The sequence below is a fragment of the Penicillium taxi genome (assembly GCF_028828555.1).
Source record: "Penicillium taxi strain IBT 34144 chromosome Unknown utg000006l_segment0_segment0, whole genome shotgun sequence".
Classification (NCBI taxonomy): domain Eukaryota; kingdom Fungi; phylum Ascomycota; class Eurotiomycetes; order Eurotiales; family Aspergillaceae; genus Penicillium; species Penicillium taxi.
Genome location: NW_026643208.1, coordinates 2,039,563 through 2,058,342, shown reverse-complemented (window position 1 = coordinate 2,058,342; position 18,780 = coordinate 2,039,563). Strand labels below are relative to the sequence as shown.

Here is an 18,780-nt window from a genome sequence, read left to right as displayed (position 1 = left end):
GAAGCAAGGGTAGCAAGGGATAATAACTCCACGTTAACACTCAACACTCAGAAATCCAACTTCAGTTCCTTTGTAGCTGCCATTGAACCCAGGGAATTCCTCTTACAAAATTGACAAAACTCAGGCCGAAATCAAATCAGGAAAAAAAGTGCGGGGAAGTGCTGATCATGGCGGGATCCTTTTGTGCCCCGGATTTCTCCAAATTGATCTTCCTGCACCAACGAGCTCCACACTTTCGAGCACCATTCATTATGGATCATCCGAAGCCTGATATTTTCGCGATGGAGGATGTTCATGAAGATAGTCCTGTTGCGCAACAGCAGAAGTTTACCCGTCTTTTATTGAAGTTGGATATGCGGTGGGTCGGCCCTAAAGCTCTGTTTATGGTAAATACTAATGAGTGACATAGAATTCTTCCGGTGCTATCTCTACTATTCCTCTGTTCTTTCCTTGATCGGACTAACGTCGGCAATGCCAAGATCATTGGATTGGAGGCAGATATCCAGATTACTGACCACCAATATCAAATAGGGCTAGCAGTGTTCTATCTTTTCTATATCTGCAGGTAACCTGTCATTTACTATAATTTGGAACCAAATGTTTAACTAACTGGTCCAGTGAGCTACCAAGTAACCTGGTGCTGAAGAAAGCATCGCCAAAGATATGGCTGCCCTTCCTGACAGTCACCTGGGGAATTATCACAATGTGTCTTGGCTTTGTACAGAACTATGCTGGATTTGTGGCTGTGAGGGCACTTTTAGGAGTTGCAGAAGCTGGCTTACTACCAGGCACGGTATGTAATTCATTATGTCCGTTTTGTATGGGTCTAATGGGGTTTAGGTACTGTACCTGTCTACTTTTTACAGACGAAAAGATTTGGCTTTACGCATTGGGCTGTTCTATACAGCGGCGTCTTTGTCGGGTGCTTTTGGTGGTAAGCTATCTTTCCCCTATCTATCTATGGGTGCCAAATATAACCCTGGAAACGCAGGTCTCCTCGCAAGAGGGTTGGCAGAAATTGCTCCTAGAGGCGGATTAGAGGGCTGGCGCTGGATCTTCATTATTGAAGGACTTCTGGTAATCAAATCAATCGGAAGTAATATTGGAAATCTTCTAACGGTACAGACCTTTTTATGTGGTGTGGTGAGCTTCTTCGTTCTTCCGAACGCGATGAATTCTGCGAAATTCCTAACGGCGGAGGAGCGTGAGCTCGGACGTGAAATGTTGATGTTGGATCATCCCAAGCAAGAAGAAGGGTAGGAGTCTTAGAAAGTCGCAATACACTCTTTGCTAATTACAGCAGTTCCGTGACTGCACATGAAGAGTCATTTCAATGGTCCGAAGTACGCCGAGGAATTCTAGACCCACAAGTCTGGCTCTCTGCCAGTACATATTTTGCTATTCTTGCCGGTTTGTATTCATTTGGCTTATTTGTATGACCTTTTCTGGAGATCTGGGAGTGAATGTATTGACATGTTTATAGCTACCAACTATCATCAAAAATCTCGGGTTCGCCAAAGATGCCAACGAGGTCCAATTATGGTCAGTGATACCATATGCCGTTGCAGCCGTCATCACAGGTAAGTTAAAGACTCCAAACTCGAGATCCAGACAGAACACTCTGGACTAATTAAAGCAAAGTTGTTGTGGCATTCATCTCGGATCGCCTGAGACTTAGAGGAATCGTCATGCTCTTCACCCTCCCTATTGCGATCATCGGCTATGCAGTCATAGCCAGCGTTGATCATCCACATGTGCAGTACGGAATGACATTCCTTATGGCAACGGGCTTGTATGCAAGTGTGCCCTGCGTACTAGTGTGGCTGTCGAATAACTCCGCAGGGCATTACAAACGGGCAACAACCTCAGCTTTACAGTTAGCTATTGCAAATGCAGGAGGGTTCGTAGCTAGTATGTTATATTCACTTATCAACGGGACGAACACTGACATTGAGGAATAGCATTCAGCTACTCTTCTCATGAGGGATCTCAGTTTCGTCGCAGTCACATCACTATTCTTGGACTACTTGTTTTTGCGTGGTTCATGTGAGTAGCTGCCATCATAACACGTATTTGAGGTCGCCTTGGTACTGACTTTAGGGCTGTCACAGGATCTTATTTAATGTGCTTTATTGCGCGAAAGTTAATCGCGATAAACAGAGCGGAAAATATGATTGTTTCGTTGGATATAATGATGATCGAAATCCCGAGTTCAAGTTGGTGCTGTGATGCTTATACAGCAAGTTCAATGCTCCAGTCAACTCGCCGGCAACCGTGGAGATCCATGAGTCTTCCAAGGATTCCATTGTTGATTGGAACGGGAAACTCTACCAATATATATACCAAGGTATATATCGATTTGCGTATGTAGCCCTGTAGATAGCTGGAAAGAAGAGGACCTCAACTTAGACTCACTTCTTTACACCCTCTTGCAGGCCAAGATAGTAAATGGTTACTCCCATATACAGTTGTCATTACTGTGTTGATACTTCCAAGATTCTCCGTCGGTTGACTACAGTAAATTGTTGCGGCAGCGGTTGAGACAATTAACAAGTTTTCTATTTCGAGTCACTGAATTTGAGTTGAGTGCGTGACTCAGGTATCAGGTCTATATGGAGCTTACTATGATGGCTTGATTCTACAGGTAAGATATATGAAGAGATTTTGGTTTATAGTCGCGTAAATCAACGGGCTTATATACAAGCCCTGCCGGGCTAGCTCAATCGGTAGAGCGTGTGACTCTTAATCACAAGGTTGGGGGTTCGACCCCCCCGTTCGGCTATTCCTACTACGAACCTTCGAGTCTTCTTTTTTATTTTATTCATTTTGATACATTACTTGCTATTTTTACGAAGGTTCTTATCTTACCTTTTTGCACTTTCTTTCGTTTCAATTAATAGAATCAGTGAAGATCCATAGCAGGGTGGTTAACTATAGCCACTCACTAATGAGATCATTCCATAACTAATCACTGACTACGAATTACCTTCAACGTCCAGATGATACAACGTGGAGGTATAAGTTGATGGTAACGGTGTAGTATACAAGTTGAGAACGTAATACCGGAAATGGATCATCACTATGAGATCGTAGCGGAAGAAGGAATTTTATTCGCGCCCATGAATAGGTGTATAAATATTAAACTGCAGATTCATAATCAAACAGTTACTAGTAGTTGTGGTATCAATCATCAAACAGTATTACAGGCATTGCCACTCAGGATTCAGCCTTTACAGTCTCCTCCAGTCATCAATTGACTCGACCAATATCTCTCTCCTCCTGGCTCTGAATCAAGGCACCAGATGCCTCTGCGCCATTCTCCCGAGTCGAGCGCTGCTCCGCGTTCACTTCTCCCATCTCGGGATCCCGAGTTTCAACAGCTGGGACAGCCCGATCCGCAGATCCTGGCCTTGACTGCTGCGCGGTCGCTCCAGACACGAGCGGCTGTTCAGCGTTGGGTACGGCAGCTCGCGGGTTCTTCTGAGGGCGCTTGCTAGCCTCCACGCGCGGCGGGGCCTCACCTAGCATAGGCGGGTACTTGAAGCGGAAGCCCCAAACGAAGAAGAGACGGAGTTTGGTCCAGAAACTCATCTCCTTCCACTTCTGTCGGAGGACTTCGGCGTCTTCAGCGCTGCGGGCGCGGTATCCCTTTTTGAAGGCGAAGAGCAGGAATAGAGATAGTGGGAGGAGTGTCAATGACCAGAACACTGGGAGGCCGCGCCGGGTTTGCCAGCCTGTCATCAGGCGCCGGAAACGAATCCAGGCTTCGATGAAGCCGGCGATCAGCATAACGCCTATCCATCCTAGGAGGGTGATGAGAGTTATGGCTAGCAAAGAGATTCCCCAATAGGAGGATATGAACCAGTTGTAGTCATCGTCACCGTACGAATAATAGTTGGAGTTCCCGTATGTACCGGTAGTGTAGCTTCCATCTTCATCGGTGCCATAGTTTGAAGCTACGGAGGTGTAGTAGCAGCCATTACCTGTGTAGAGGTCACTTGGGTAGTTGTAATTGCTCAGCGCAGCGAGTGAGGAGCTGGGGATTTGGGTCGGGTCCACAAAGATGTAGTCGTAGGTGTAAGTTGTTGGCTGGAAGGCGATCCTAGTATCCACTGACAGTGAGGTTGAGACAGCAGTCTTGGGGAGCAATGACTTGATCGTTTCGCTGGGATACACCGTGGCTGCAGTTGTGGTTGTCCATGCTGTTGAGCAACCGGTAGGTGCACTAAAGGTCATGTTGACAACCCAAACAGTCACTACATTGTCGTAGTCGTAGTCGTATGAATAGACTTGAACTTTCCCAGCTCCAGTAGGGTACAGTTTCTCCACAATGGTGATATCGGTATTAGAGTAAGGGTTCACAACGACGGTAGATACCGCGGCTGGGAGGGGTGTGGCTGTGGGAATGATGGCTTCAATAATACGAGTCACCTCTGGGGTTGATGTCTCATAGTAATAGTAATAATCGTAGACGGTGCTCGTAACTTCTTCGTAGTAGCCAGTTACAATCCATGGTGCAGCGAGAGTGGATGGAAGCAAAGAAAAGGTTAAAACGAGTGACAGTAGGTACACGAGCGAGTGTGAAGGTGTCATGATTAATGACCCTTGAAAAGGAACACGCCAGACGAAATGAGAGAAACTGTGTGTTCAGAGAGGGAAAATAGAAGAGTAGGTCTCCACAGAACGAATTTAGGGGAAAGAGTTCGAAAGACCCTGAGGACATGCCATGGCTTTTGAATAAAAGCGCCCAAACAACGCCTCAGACCCTAATGAAAATTGAAGACCCTTTTACCCTTTTACAAGACCGCGTGGTTAGCTTATATCCTAAAAAGGACAAGCGTGTGATAGCCACCAATCAAAAGCGAGGCTTAATCTATGGCTGAAGATGCTATTGGTTAATCAAATGAGCTAAAACTGAAATAAGAAAAGCCAAGACGCTAGAGTCTCACTCCTGTTCCGTCTTCGTACTCGTAAAACTCTGCTAGAACAAAATTAGAGAAAGAAAACATATGGAAAGTGTGCATTAGTGTCAATATAACTGAAGGAATGACAATCAATTTGAAAATTTAAGGAATGGGGATAGAAATTAATTTCGGACCCTGATAATGTGGGGTCCGAATAGCGAACTCGGCTATCTGCTCGGAACTTTACCGGAAGTTTATACTACTTAGGTACGGATACAATACCGTCCAAAGGCAGATTCATGCTATTGAAATATGGAAAGTAAGAGAGACCTTGGTGAATGTGAAAAGGCATAACTTCATAGGCAAAAGACAGATTGCCTTGTCATGTATAGAAAAGATGAGAACAAAAGCCTTGGCCACTGGCAGGCTGGATGTCAAACCGGTACTCCGTGTAAAAAGTAGAGAATAAAGTATCACCTGTCAATGAGTCAATATAGACAAGCAGTCCCATCTTAATTGGCAGCTCGTAAAGCGCGCAGTCGAGCTCCTAATCCATCCTCGACATCGGCATCTACTTTAACTTGTTGGTCCTTGACCTCGTTCTTCGGAGCCTGATCAGTATCGAGCGCCATCCGCATATCAACACCTGCGTCATCGGCCAACTGCTCCATCAACCGATCAACTTCCGTCTCCCCCTCAGCCCCATACTCCTGCATAGATACACCCTGCGCCACATCATCAATAGCGGCACTCGCAATCTTGAAATCTTCTGACCGAGCCAGGAAGTTATTTGCATGCGCGACCAAATGTTCCAAGTTGACACTCTTTGATGCTGCGTCGAGGCCCCTTGAGGCGAGAGCCAGTGTTCGTGATGTGTCGCGTGTGCTCTGGGCCGCTTTCAGCTCGTTGATGATCACATCGGAGCGAGCGGCTTCGGATTTAAGGGTGACTTGGCGCCGCTTCTCACGAACGGCGGAGGCGGCATGGATTCGGGCAATCTGGAACTCGCGGTTCTTCATTGCCTTGTCCGCTTTAGCTTTCTCGGACTTGTAAGTTGCCTCAGCACGCGCGGCTTCCTTTTTCAATCGGTTGGAGTGGAGCTGGAGGGGTGATCAGCGAGGGCTCCGAGTGCGGGGTGTTTTGATTAGACTTACCTTGACATTTGTGCGGGCTTCGAAGATGGGATCTTTGCGAACCATATTGTATAAGTGTGTGGGTGGTTGAGGAAGTAGTCAGGAAGATGAGATGAGTGAGTTGGAAGTTGGAGGTGGAAAGGGAGCTGGAGAGAGAAAAGTTCAGGAAGTTCGGTGGCAAACGTCACCGCATTCAGCAGTTTAGCGTGATTTTACCAAGCTGGTCAGAGCGTTTGTTTTTCAGCATTCGAGTATTCCATGAGTGTTTCAGCATTCAGTATATTCATTATTCCAGTTCTGATTGCTGTAAATAGTGAGAGTTGAATTAAACTTGGCCTGCGGGGTTGCCGATGCACAGATCAGCAGCATGGCACCAGACATAGCATGCATATATATACTCCGGAAGATCTAAAGCTACACAGATTACAAAACTACTTCACACGTACGAAAAACTTATGATAAAAAAGCCGGTCAATTTTGATTCGAGGCTTAAGCAAGAGATAGAATTATTGTACAGCCTAACCGTGGCAAAAGCCGAAAACCCCGTTCATAAATGTTTGCCCATGAGCAGAGACGTAAGAGTCTTGCTAGGGTCTGAACTCCAGGAACTCCTTACGCCACTCCGATGAATCTTTCCGTAAATGCGTCGCCGGCCAACTTTCCGATGTCCTCGTCGGGACGGGTCTAGACTATCAATCGCCCGGATCATAGACAATAGCGACTCCATGCGCAATCGACCCGGGGCGTCGGCCAAAACAGTCTGCGGGGAGAGGATCTGCTCACTAACCGCTAGCTGCAATGCTCTGCCCGTCGCATCTCGAAGTGGACGCGCCAAGGCTGGGCTGCATGCTAGCAGGCGGGTGAGTAGTCTCATCCGGAAGACCGATCGGGTCAACGCCTTCGAGGGCGACAGACTCGGGGTCGAAATCAACCAATGAATCAAAGGGAAATGCTGATAGATCTCCTCCGTCGAGAACGTCAAAGGCAAACCCGTCTTCAGGGAATGAAGGATTTGAGTCAGTGGGAGAATCACCGTTGAATAGGCGGCGGAAGTCATCATCAGAAAGAGGAGCGGCAACATCATTGTTAACCGGAGGTTCGAGGCTCGGTCCCAGGTCGAAGAGAGGGAGAGCACTTCCAGCTCCATCGAGGTCAGAGACGGACACTGCAGGTCGCACAACACCGCTGCAGGATGTTGTGTCACGTCAGAGACCTCAGCCAGAGTGGAAGGCTTGAGCGTCGGGGAGTAGTCGGTTGATGGGGTAGGGAAAGGAATACGCTCCATGGGGAGTTCTATCCCTTCCTGCTTGAACAGGGTCGGTGTAAGAGTGGGGGATTCGAGGGCGGGTGTTGCCGCCTTGGGAGTAGAGCTACGAGACCCGCGGACCTCTGCAGAGAGCTGAGCCACCTGTTGTGACAGGCGGTTATTCTCGGCTTCCATCTGAGTAAGTCGTTGAAGGAGGAACTGGTTTTGTTGCTCCATGCGGATCTTCTCCGTCTCTAGCTTCTCCATTTCCAATCTTTTCCGCTCGCGGGAAGTCTGAGCCGCAGCGCGGTTCCGGAGCACTCGCTCAATTCTTCGTTGTTCTTTCTCATCGTCTGTTTTGGCACGTTTTCTTCGAGATGTCAGTGAGTGTTCGATTTGGAAGCAGTGTATAAAACATACCGTGGTGGGAGATTTGTCTTAGGAACTGGGAGTTCTTGACCCCATGACTTTCTCTTTTTGGAGGGCTTCTTCTCGTCCCCCTCCTCTTCTTTTGGTATTGTCTCCGGTTCCGGGGAATCAAGGGATGTGTCTGCGGGGGAGACAGTCCAAGCGATCTCCGAAGGAGTAGCTGGTAATGAATCCAACGAATTTGTGATGTCTGTCATTTCTGTCATGATGTGGTGGGGTGTGTGTAGAGTCCAAAGGAGACTCAAGAGACTCAAGAGTCAAAGCGTTGCCTTGACACTCAAGGCCACGTTGTCATCGGAATAGAATCCGGAAACGGGAAGAGGAGGGTGAGTCAGCAAGAGTAAGATGTGTTTGGAAAGCAGAGAGAGTAGGATTCGAGGCAGTTTAAGTAGAGGCCAGCGTGGTCTAAAGGCATTGCGTACCATTTATCCCTGAAAAGTGGAGTCAAAGGGGGTGAAAACAAAGGGGGAACAGAGAGGGTACTCCGAATTGCACATAGCTTCATATGTAGTCTCAAGTACCGATACCCACTTAGTCATCAAATTACAGTACAAAACACAATGACGCCTTCGCCCCCTGGATTCCACAGTCTTACTTCAGTCTTACTTTTATATTGTCACTACACATTACACAAGTACTACCATTATGCAATATCTACTCCGTAGTGTCAATAATGTATGATGAATTATAAAATTGAATTCAGATCATCCATCTCAGCTTCAACTTCCCTTCATGACTTTATGTAGAGAGTACCGAGTACCGAGTACCGAGTACCATGACCGGAGCATACTCGTCTTGCTGAGCCACAAAATTGGAATAGGAGTTCCCCCACCTGCATAGGGGCTGTGTCCACAGTGCGCAACTCAGTGTTACTATCATTTGTGGAAATGCTGGAACTGAGAGTGGATCCTGCATCAAGGTGTGGAATGTTCGGAATGAGTATCAACCCAATTAATTCTACGCCCCTTATTATCCCTCCTTTGGAATGTACCTGGGCTCACCTGGATATGTGGACAGAGAGATAAGGAAAGGCACGCAATGAAAGGATATAGAATGATGCGGTGTAGATGTACGTCGTAGTTCGTGACCTACGCTGTATGGAGGATGAAATACACTAGAACAACCTAGACGCAGGGGCCAAAAAGCCTTGACCACAGCGGGGATATGACGCTTCAGCTGCAGATAAAGCAATATACATATGGCAATTCAGACTAAAATGAGTGAAAGTGTATTGAGTACAGATCAACTGTACAAGTCATTTATGATTTCTCTTTTTCAATGCTAACTATAGGCAATCTTATTTGTCTTGCATCATTACTATTAATAGAAGGCGATCGAGATCGCCCCCCACATGGAAATCATTGTAAATCATGGGGCGACGATGAGATACTAAATACATCGTACAATACTAAGATTAGGTAGGAACTATTTATTTTTTTTACTCCTATTACATAATATTAAATATCACTATTTAACTTAGTTACTTGTTTGAGCCTGGATAGCTGTGTTGATGATTTCAAGAACCAAAAACATAGTTGCACGCTAAACTAAACTTGGGCTTTCCTTGACGGCCGTAATAAAAAAGATAATAAAAAAAATAAAAAGGTGCAGCCTCAGCAAGATTGCTTAAGAAATATCTAAACGGAAGCCAGGCATTATGGCAACATCGCAAATGGGAAATGGCAATGAGATAGATGGCCAGCAAAAGAAAAAGAAAAAAAAAAAAAGGATTCAAAAATCAAAAATCCCTGGTCTCAAAAGATCATAAGGCAAGTATGAGTACCTAAGCGAGGTGCTCCTTAGCCTCAAAACCAGTAGCCTGGGGCTCAGTCGCCTCCAGTGCGGTGGTCTCGCTGCTGAAGAACATTCCAAACTGGTCCACGGTATATTCCTCAATGTTGTCAAAGACCTCGGGAAGCTTGCGCTTACGAGTGGATGGAACAGTGAGTTCCTCAGACATGCCGCTCACAACGTTGTGAGGACCTTCAAACTCGAGGGTCTTCTTAAAGCCACGCTTACGAGTGGCCTTCTTGGGCTTGGCCTGACTTTTCGAAGGTGCAGGAGAAGATGAGGGAGCGTCTCCGACATTAACATTGACGCCATCATTGTCGATGGCAGCATCAATTGTACCTGATTTAACCAAGGTACCATCACAATCGCTGTCATTGATACTCGCAAAGGTTCGGCGTGCCTTGTTGAAAGTCACCTGCGCGCTGCGAAAGGTGTAGCCAGACTTGGCGACCAACTTGTCCCAGTCCATCTGGGTGAGAAAATAATTAACAAAATCAGCACCAAAATGGGCTGGGGGAATGATCTCACTTTGGGAGACTTCTCATAGCAGAGGGTGGCCAGAAGAATGATTCTGGCCTCGGCCATGCTGAGGCCCAGGATCTTGGTGTCTTTTGCGGTAGTTGTCTTTGCGGTGTCCTTCACGGTGTCTTTGGAAACAACCATGCTCATGGCGTCCTTGGGGGAAGCCATCTGAAAAAAGGGATTTAAGATTCTCTGAATTTGAAAGAAGGTTAGAAAGATCTTGGGGAGTTTGAGATGATGATGGATGTCAAGGATGTGAGGTGAAAAAAGGATGGAGCAAAACACATGGAGTGGAGGTATTGACAGATTGATATCTTGATATTATCTCAAGCGAGGTATTATTTGAAAGATCTCAAGAGACTGAGAGTATGTTTGATGCAAAGATAACGAGGAAGCAGTAGTGAAAGGCTTGGGGGAATATTCGGATGCAATACATACCAAGCAGGGTGGTGTAGGAAATATCTTGAAAGTTGGAGAGCATGAGCGTTGTAAAGGGAATAAAGATAAGAACGCCGAAGAAGTGGTATTTATTGTGAGTACTGGCTCTTTGCCTCGACTATACTCGAGTATCCCAAGTGAATTTAACCCAACTTATTTGCCCCCTGGGCATTCCGTTACTTCAACCTCAGATTCCTATCTCTTCTGCGCTCACCTTAGTCTCCGTAACCAGATACCTATTTATCATGCAGATGAAATATTAGGCTGTTGGGTCTACTAGATTATGGAGGTAAGAAGAGAAGGTATATGACAAGTTGCTCAGTTTCTGCTCAGTTGACTAGGACAGTTCTTAGTATTATACTACTTCAGCCTTATGCAGGCAACACTTGACAATAAATGTTTTATAGCATGAGTATATTCACAACGCTTTTTTGGTTCATCGACACTGCGGTGATCTATCGAGTCCACTAGTTCCAACACCAGGGGAATAATATGCAGTCCCCGCACAAGAAGAAAAGAATAAGAAAGAAAACACAAACGCCGTCCATCAGTACGTGCTCATGACCGAATCATAGGTGGTATATGCAGGGAAGAAATTTTGATAACAAAGGAGACAAATAAATCAAAAGATCAGACATCTACATGTCCATATCCATTGTGTCGTCACCGGCATCAAGGGCATTTTGCCGTTCAGGGTCAGGAAGTACAACACCTCGACCACGGCCAGCAAGTAGTTCACGTCTGACTTCAGGGCCGATATCCTTGTGTCCACGGACCAGCAGCAAATCAAGAAGAGCCTCACGCTGGTCCTCGGTGATGTCATTGCGATACCGCTGAGCAAAAACCAACAAAGACTGGTGCCACAAGACGGGCAACTTGTAAGCCTTGGAATTGGCGTCCATCATGACATCTTCTGAGCCATCGGCGGCTCGGAAGCGCATGAAGTGGAAGACAAGTGCATCGATCACCTTGTATGGCAGAGCATACTTCTTCTCCAGGAACACCCGGATGAATGTGTTGACGGCACCAGTGCTCTCGAGGGACCGAGTGGACTGCTCAGCGGCAATATCACACATGCGGAGAAGGGCCGCGGCGGAGTGGAGCACAGGAATAGACACACGGGCAATCACCGAGGAGACTATATGGGCCTCGCGCAGAGAGCAAGTGCCGCTAGCTACTAGCGGAAAGAGCAGGCCCTTGAAGAAGCATGCAGGCTTGTAAAGAGCTTTACGAAGAGAGTTGTAGGTGTGGACGTTCAGCTTTTTGGTCTCGTGGATCTCTTCACGGACGCGGTCCAACAATACAGTGCCGATAAATTCTTGCGCCACATGGGGCTTAGAAGAGATAAAGATACGAGTACCAGCAAAGACGGCATTGGCAGTCCATCTCTCAGGTTGGGTGATGTCTAGAAGAGTCTGCCAGTTTGGCACAGAAGGGAGAATCTTGAAGGGCTTGGGAAGCGGGCCCGATTTGTAGCGAGAGAGAATCGTGGCGACCCTGGTTGCGAGAAGTGGTTAGCTCAAAATTGCCTTTTTTATGGCGACTATCACCTACTTCTCAAAGACTTCGATTGCCTTGGCCGGAATTTGGACGGCATCCTCAGCCAGACCACCACCGTGAATGAATGGTTGACCGCTCTCACCTGCCTGCTTGGCCTCGTGCTCTGCAATCTTCTCCAAGATCAGATCGGCAAGGTTTGTAGTCTCACCAGCCGCTGCAGGGTCCCGTGGGTGAAAGATGGGGTCATCCTCATGGTCTCCTGGCATAAACTTGTTGAACATATCAAGATCGTTGGGATCAACATCCTGCTATTCTATTAGGATCTAAATTGCTGGCTTTGAATATGAGTATCTTACCACTGCCTCGACATCCTCGTCCACCCACTCTTCATTTCCAAAGTTCTCGTCATCTGAAAGGGCCTCGTCTTCAAATCGAGAGTCAAACTCAAAGGCAGCATTTGATTTGGGTTGCATGGAGCCCATTGCAAGCTTTTGTTCGGCGGCATCTTCTTCAGCTAATTCTCGACCAATCTGGAGAATCTTTCTCGACATATTGGCATCAACAAAGCCTTGTCCACTCTCACCATTTTCATCTCCATCTTGAGACTGACGCTTGCCTTTCTTGCTGGTCTGGGTTCGGAGGTGCCCCGCGGACGTAATATCCTCTGCTAGAGGGTTGTGTCTGCGTGCAGCAGCAGCAGCACGGGAGCTGCTGACCTTAGGCATAATGAGTAGATCTTGATCTAGTTGTATCAAGAATATAGGAGATAAGAGGGTCTGGCGGGTTATATTATCATGGACCAGAGAAACAATCTGTGGGTAAATTTTGTAATCATGTGATCTAATCAATGATTTTCTTTTTCTTTTTCTGCCAGGCGGAGAGAACAACCGCCCACTCTCACCGCCTGATAAATATAGCTCACCGCCATGAGGCTGCCTCTTTTTGCCATGTAATTTGTGAACCGCGTCTTGCATCCATCTTTATTGCTCTACTGTCGTGGTCTTGGAATAATTGACGTTAGAATTTGAGACATATACTTCAGGTTCAGCACTAGAAACGCAAAACCTCAACCTATCTATTCACCGTCATAATCTCGCATCACGAAACAACCTGGTTGTGTCCGTACAACTGCACCTGTTAATTTGAATTGAGGTAGGATTCAGGCTTCCTAAAATGACTTTTTTCCAAGAACATTGGATCTACGGATCATCATGGAACCAATCTTCATACTTCTCAATAGTCGTTTACAATGACTAAAATATCTCAGATATTTGGCTATGCATTAGGCTGGTCAATTCCTCCTACAGAAAGATTCATTACTATCATTACTTCCATCATGGCATCTGGCCCTGCTCCTGGATCACCTGCACCCTCCTCCAACATCAACTCCCCCATCCTCCACCCTGGCAACGGCCTTCTCCTCAATGGCCCACTTTCTGAACTGACCTCCCGGTCCTCTCCTGCACCCACTACCACGTCTGGTCAAGGTGATGGCCCTAGCCGTTCAAAACGTAATAAGCGGGATAGTCGCAAGAAACGTGAAGCAAAGGGCCTAGACGTGGAAAGCGCTCCTCCGCCCAGGAAGCGAGCAAATGCTGCTGCTAACACCGCTATTCCAAGCTCAGACCTACAAATCTTGCGCCCACTCCTTCTTGCTGAGCCTCGTACCTCAGACCATTTTCCTCCTGGGTCTCGTCAGTTTAGTCTTGTCACTCGGAAGACATCAGATATAATTGGCCAAAGCTGGGATTTTTATGAGGTCGTGGATAAACTCACCAACAAGAATGGCTTTCGCTATAGCTATGCCATAGCCGACTTGGGGTTTCCTCACATAAAATATCGTCAGACCGATATTCGCCCCTATCATGCCCGCTTTAGCTACGAGGATTCTCCGGCTGCTATCTCCTTCTCAAAAGATGCTACGGCGGTAACTACCAGTGATGCATGGCACACTGCGCGGGCAAATGTCTGTGCTCGCGAGGGGTCTTACTACTACGAGGCTCGAGTTATCAGCGGGGTAGTCCCCAACGGTGCCGCTCATAATGATGGCTCTAGCCGTGGTCATGTCCGTCTTGGATTCGCTCGACGTGAAGCTGATCTTGATGTCAATGTGGGTGTTGATTGCTACGGGTACGGAATCCGTGATGTGAATGGGGAGGTTGTCAATCGTATGCGCTGCGAGTTCTTCTTTCCAAAGGGTGAAGCTATAAACGAAGGCGATGTGATTGGCATGCTCATTACACTGCCACCATTATCTCTACACAAAAAGATTGTCGAAGGCACCTACGACCCTGCTGTTGACAGCGGTGACTCCACCCCTACTTCTACCAACATCATTCGTGATCGTATCCCCTTTCACTATAAGTCCGACTTTTGCTGGCAGCAATCCAATGTCTTCTCCGCGAAGCATCTGCGTGACTATGCCTTCAATCTTAAGGAAACACCAACATTTGGTCCTCCATCTCCATCAAATAGTGAAGATCCCTCGTTACGAACATTGCCCGGCTCCAGTATCACTATTTTCAAAAACGGTGTCAAGATGGGATCCCCCTTCAAGGAACTGTACGCATTCCTCCCGCCGGCTACTCGTTTTGCCAATGCCACTAACAACCTTGGCATTGGGGAACGTGAAAACGCCGACGATGGCATGATCGGCTATTACCCAGCTGTGAGCTGTTACGGCGGTGGTGCAGTCGAGTGTCGCTTCGAGGCACCGTGGTGGGTTGGTCCTCCCGCAACGACTGATGCTGGAGAACCTATTCGGCCAATTGGCGAGCGCTTCAACGACCAAATTGCAGAGGATGTGGTTGCCGATCTTGTAGATGAGGTAGAGGCTATGTTTACATGGGGCGGTATTGATGGAGATGTTATCGCGAATAATAATGCTGAGCCTGGTGCTGTTGCAGGCTCCGATGTCCTCAAAGGTGGCCTTGACTCAATTCCTACTCCCGGGGTATCAGAGTCTGCAGCAAACAGTAATCAGGCAACACCTGCAGCAACTGGAATTGCTACGACTATGGAGGATGCAATGGGTGTTGGAGCGGCTCACACGCCAAACTTTGCGGTGGAAATCATAGAAGTGGATAGGCCCGCAGATGAAGATGTTGAGATGACTTGAAGTTTCAACTAGATCTGTCATGTGCCTGCTGGTACTTGTTAACCTTAGAATAGCCGGGCGTTTAGGAATTTGCGTATCTTGATACCAATAAATATTTCACGACTTTATATGATAGTTCAACTTGGCTTCTATGGAGACAGATGAATGTATTGATAATATAGAATTGATGGTATCTTGGTAGTTTTACATGGAAAGGCTCGATTAGTTTAGACAGAGAAGTCTATTCTGCACCTTCAAATTTCTTGCCTTCGAGCAACTCTCCGACTTTCATCACAAGCTCATCATCCCCATATTGCCCTATAACTTGGATACCAGCCAGTTCATTGACCACAGAGCCTTGGATTGACTCGGACACGGTCACTGGCACAGATATGGCAGGCAGTCCCGCCAGACTAGCCGGAACTGTAAAGACATCGTTGATGTATGCATCCAGAGGTGATGATCCGGCAGATGTATCAATCACATCCGACAGTCGCGGCGGTGGAGATGGCGCGGTAGGGCAGATGATAACATCTACGGCAGCCGATTCGGAGCGACCTATGTCTGTCTGATTGACTTTTTCCAATGGATGCGTGGCACTGAAAACAGCATTAAAATCTTTCTGGACAATTCGACGTACACGCTGTGCCTGGATAAAGTAGTTGTCCATAGCATCAGCGCTCAAGCTGAATGTGCCTAGAAGAATACGTCGCTGCACCTCTGCTCCGAAACCACTGCCCCGAGTTTTGGAGTAGAGGTATCCTCCTGGATTTCTATCAATATCCGGTTCATTGTCGCGAGTACCATATCGCACGCCGTCGTATTTGGCCAAGTTTGATGACGCCTCAGCCGGGGCTAGCACATAGTACGCTGAAAGTGCGTGTTTTGTCGTCGGTAGCGAAACAGGATGAATGGTATGGCCTTTATTTCGCAGGATCTCCAAAGACAAAAGCCAGGCGCGTCGAACCGAAGGTGATAGTTCGGAAATGTTATACTCCAGAGGTACTCCGATTCGGAGTGGAGCCGAAGTCAATCGCGACGCAAGTCGAGAGGTCTGAAGATGTGATACAATTCGTGATCGGGCGGATTCAGAGATACTGGTGGGATCATGCGCATCGTGTTTATTGAGGATTGCTTTGCGAATGTTATTAGCAATCTTGGTCCTTCAATGACTGGCAGGGGAGGGTAGGATTGACTTACAGAAGATATCTCGGACAGCAAACGTTTTTTGCCCTAGAATACCTACGGTATCTAGTGAATTGGCATATGCGATCACACCCCATCGAGAAATCAACCCGTATGATGGTTTAAATCCGACAATACCTGTATATGCCGCCGGCAGTCGGACAGAGCCTCCGGTATCTGTTCCAAGTGCACTTGAAAAACAATCACAGTCAGTGACTGGCTTCCCCTTCAGTTTTTAATGTACTAATAGCACTCACGCATAGCATTGCTCTGCAGCAACAGCCACGGCACTTCCACCGGAGCTACCACCAGCAGAAATATCATGACCGCCATGATCCCGCCTCGAATTCTTCACCGGACCGAATCGTGAGTGAACCGAGTGTGATCCCATTCCAAACTCATCCAAATTGGTCTTTCCAGCTATGATAGCACCAGCGGCCTCCAGTTTATCGACAACCGTCGCATTAAACGGACTGGTGAATTTATCCAAGATTCCAGAGGCGCATGTAGTCGGAAAGCTGCTTGTACAGATATTGTCTTTTATAGATATCAGACGACCATCAATTGAGGACTTGGGATTCCCTGCGATGAGTTATGTGAGTCAAGTATACAATGTGTTGCCCCGATGCAAGCATACCTTGCTCGCCGCGTCCCTCTGCCTCCTTCACCCGGTTTAGCCATTGCCCTGCGCGTGGCAGTGGTGTTATGAAGGAATTGAAGTTATTTGCATATTGATTGGCGATGCATTTTTCTGCTTCACGTAATAGGGACATTTAGATCGAGAGTAAGAGAGAAATAGTAGTTGTGGGCGGTGGAAATGGATATCGCAATGGCACGTGCTGATCTATGTCAAGCTTGATACTCAATAGTAGCACTACAAGTACAATGAAAGTAATACATTCAGGATGCCAAGATTATTTGATTGGCAAATTTAGAGAACTTATCTTTCACATTTTCTATAAAAGGTCCCAGATTGAAATGCCTAGTATCGCTCTAAGATGTTAGCAGTTCTTAACATCACGTGATCTAATCAAGATGTCAAATGGCCATTCCTATTTTAGTCTAGTCAATTCTATTAGTCAGCTTACGTAAATATGCTCTTTAGTTAGTTATTTACTGCAGTTAAAGTATTTCACCACTGGTCACACTACTGAACGGGTCACCCCACCAATTTTACGCGTCAGTCTGGTGTTTCCATTTTCAACTACCCACCATGCCCCCCTAAATGCTCTATATGTCCAAGACAAACAGGATCAGGAGAATAGGGTCTTATTAGCTTACCAAGCTTACAAGAATGGCGATATATCATCAATGCGTAAAGCTGCAGCTATGTTTAATATACCATTTTCAACCCTCCAACGCCGCCATTCTGGTGTCCAATTTCGTCTTGAAACACACCCACCGCAGTCTAAACTGACTGAATCTGAAGAGGATTCATTACTTCAATGGGTCGTCTCTCTAGATGATCGCGGCTGTGCTCCTAGAACTAAAGATGTTGGTAGAATGGCTAATATCCTACTCGCCGACCGCGGAACCAACCCTCCTCTTACGATCGGTAAAAACTGGGTTACTAGGTTTGCGACGCGTTTACCTGAACTTAAGACGACCTATTCAACACCGCGCGATTTTACACGTGCGCGTCAAGAGGACTATAATGTGATCAATAATTGGTTCAAACTGGTTGAAAACACGATCGCAAAATATGGTATCACCACCGACGATATCTATAATTTTGACGAGACTGGGTTTGCGATGGGACGATGTGCGACCGCGAGAGTGGTTACTAGAGCTGGTTATTATGGTAAACGCGCAAAAAAACAGCCTGGTAACCGGGAATGGGTTACTGTGATAGAGTGTTTAGGCGCGTCTGGTTACGCACCTCCACCCTGTATTATCTTTAAGGGTAAGGTGATGATGCAGAGCTGGTTTGCTCCTGATCTAGGTTTACCACCTAATTGGCGTCTTGAGATTAGTCCTAATGGCTGGACATCAAATCAAATAGGGCTCCGTTGGCTTGAAAAGCTCTTTATACCTGCTACTGCTCGTACTAAAGGACGGTATCGCCTTCTGATCTTAGATGGCCATGGTAGCCATTTAACACCTGATTTCGACAAAATCTGCCAGGAGCATGATATTATACCATTATGTATGCCTGCGCATGCGTCTCATCTTCTTCAACCTCTTGATGTTGGGTGTTTTGCGGTGTTAAAACGCTCTTATTCTCGGCTGGTTGAGTCTAGAGTAGAGCTTGGTTTTTCCCACATTAGTAAAGGAGATTTCCTAGAGATATATCCTACTGCGCGTATTGAAGCATTTGCATCTGCTTCTAATGCGTTTGCTGCAACTGGAATCGTGCCACTTGACCCTACTAGGGTGTTAAAAAAGCTTACTATGCGCGTCGATACACCACCACCACCACCCTCTATAGGAAGCGATTCAAGTCGAAATTGGACACCTAAGACGCCTAGGACGCAGAAAGATTTACGACGTCAACACCAAGCTATATTACGCACTGTATCTCGAACGCCACCAACA

The 18,780-nt window shown here is 46.8% G+C and overlaps 8 protein-coding genes across 8 annotated transcripts; 2 read left to right on the top strand and 6 right to left on the bottom strand.

Annotated features, from left to right (window-relative positions):
* Window positions 1–251: 251 nt before the first annotated feature.
* Window positions 252–2,229, top strand: N7495_009863 (uncharacterized protein; the record flags this gene model as incomplete). Its single annotated transcript, XM_057212514.1, has 10 exons — window positions 252–358; window positions 410–539; window positions 623–793; window positions 841–1,077; window positions 1,126–1,256; window positions 1,301–1,433; window positions 1,484–1,580; window positions 1,642–1,911; window positions 1,962–2,046; window positions 2,112–2,229. 10 exons carry the CDS (start codon window positions 252–254, stop codon window positions 2,227–2,229), a joined length of 1,479 nt encoding a protein of 492 aa, XP_057059377.1.
* Window positions 2,230–3,249: 1,020 nt separating this feature from the next.
* On the bottom strand, window positions 3,250–4,593 carry N7495_009862 (uncharacterized protein; the record flags this gene model as incomplete). The annotated part of the gene is made up of 1 exon (XM_057212513.1): window positions 3,250–4,593. The coding sequence occupies one exon, from the start codon at window positions 4,591–4,593 to the stop codon at window positions 3,250–3,252; it is 1,344 nt and encodes a 447-aa protein (XP_057059376.1).
* Window positions 4,594–5,416: 823 nt separating this feature from the next.
* N7495_009861 (putative SNF7 family protein Fti1/Did2) lies at window positions 5,417–6,103 on the bottom strand (the record flags this gene model as incomplete). Its single annotated transcript, XM_057212512.1, has 2 exons — window positions 5,417–6,004; window positions 6,059–6,103. The coding sequence occupies 2 exons, from the start codon at window positions 6,101–6,103 to the stop codon at window positions 5,417–5,419; spliced, it is 633 nt and encodes a 210-aa protein (XP_057059375.1).
* Window positions 6,104–6,584: 481 nt separating this feature from the next.
* On the bottom strand, window positions 6,585–7,918 carry hacA (transcription factor HAC1; the record flags this gene model as incomplete). Its single annotated transcript, XM_057212511.1, has 2 exons — window positions 6,585–7,653; window positions 7,704–7,918. The coding sequence occupies 2 exons, from the start codon at window positions 7,916–7,918 to the stop codon at window positions 6,585–6,587; spliced, it is 1,284 nt and encodes a 427-aa protein (XP_057059374.1).
* A 1,577-nt stretch (window positions 7,919–9,495) lies between these two features.
* On the bottom strand, window positions 9,496–10,193 carry N7495_009859 (putative histone h1.3.; the record flags this gene model as incomplete). Its single annotated transcript, XM_057212510.1, has 2 exons — window positions 9,496–9,972; window positions 10,032–10,193. The coding sequence occupies 2 exons, from the start codon at window positions 10,191–10,193 to the stop codon at window positions 9,496–9,498; spliced, it is 639 nt and encodes a 212-aa protein (XP_057059373.1).
* Window positions 10,194–11,101: 908 nt separating this feature from the next.
* On the bottom strand, window positions 11,102–12,688 carry N7495_009858 (snoRNA-binding rRNA-processing protein ENP1; the record flags this gene model as incomplete). The annotated part of the gene is made up of 3 exons (XM_057212509.1): window positions 11,102–11,960; window positions 12,018–12,268; window positions 12,320–12,688. 3 exons carry the CDS (start codon window positions 12,686–12,688, stop codon window positions 11,102–11,104), a joined length of 1,479 nt encoding a protein of 492 aa, XP_057059372.1.
* A 611-nt stretch (window positions 12,689–13,299) lies between these two features.
* On the top strand, window positions 13,300–15,081 carry N7495_009857 (SPRY domain-containing protein; the record flags this gene model as incomplete). The annotated part of the gene is made up of 1 exon (XM_057212508.1): window positions 13,300–15,081. The coding sequence occupies one exon, from the start codon at window positions 13,300–13,302 to the stop codon at window positions 15,079–15,081; it is 1,782 nt and encodes a 593-aa protein (XP_057059371.1).
* A 220-nt stretch (window positions 15,082–15,301) lies between these two features.
* Window positions 15,302–17,018, bottom strand: N7495_009856 (glutamyl-tRNA(Gln) amidotransferase subunit HER2; the record flags this gene model as incomplete). The annotated part of the gene is made up of 4 exons (XM_057212507.1): window positions 15,302–16,194; window positions 16,261–16,436; window positions 16,503–16,827; window positions 16,883–17,018. 4 exons carry the CDS (start codon window positions 17,016–17,018, stop codon window positions 15,302–15,304), a joined length of 1,530 nt encoding a protein of 509 aa, XP_057059370.1.
* Window positions 17,019–18,780: the final 1,762 nt, after the last annotated feature.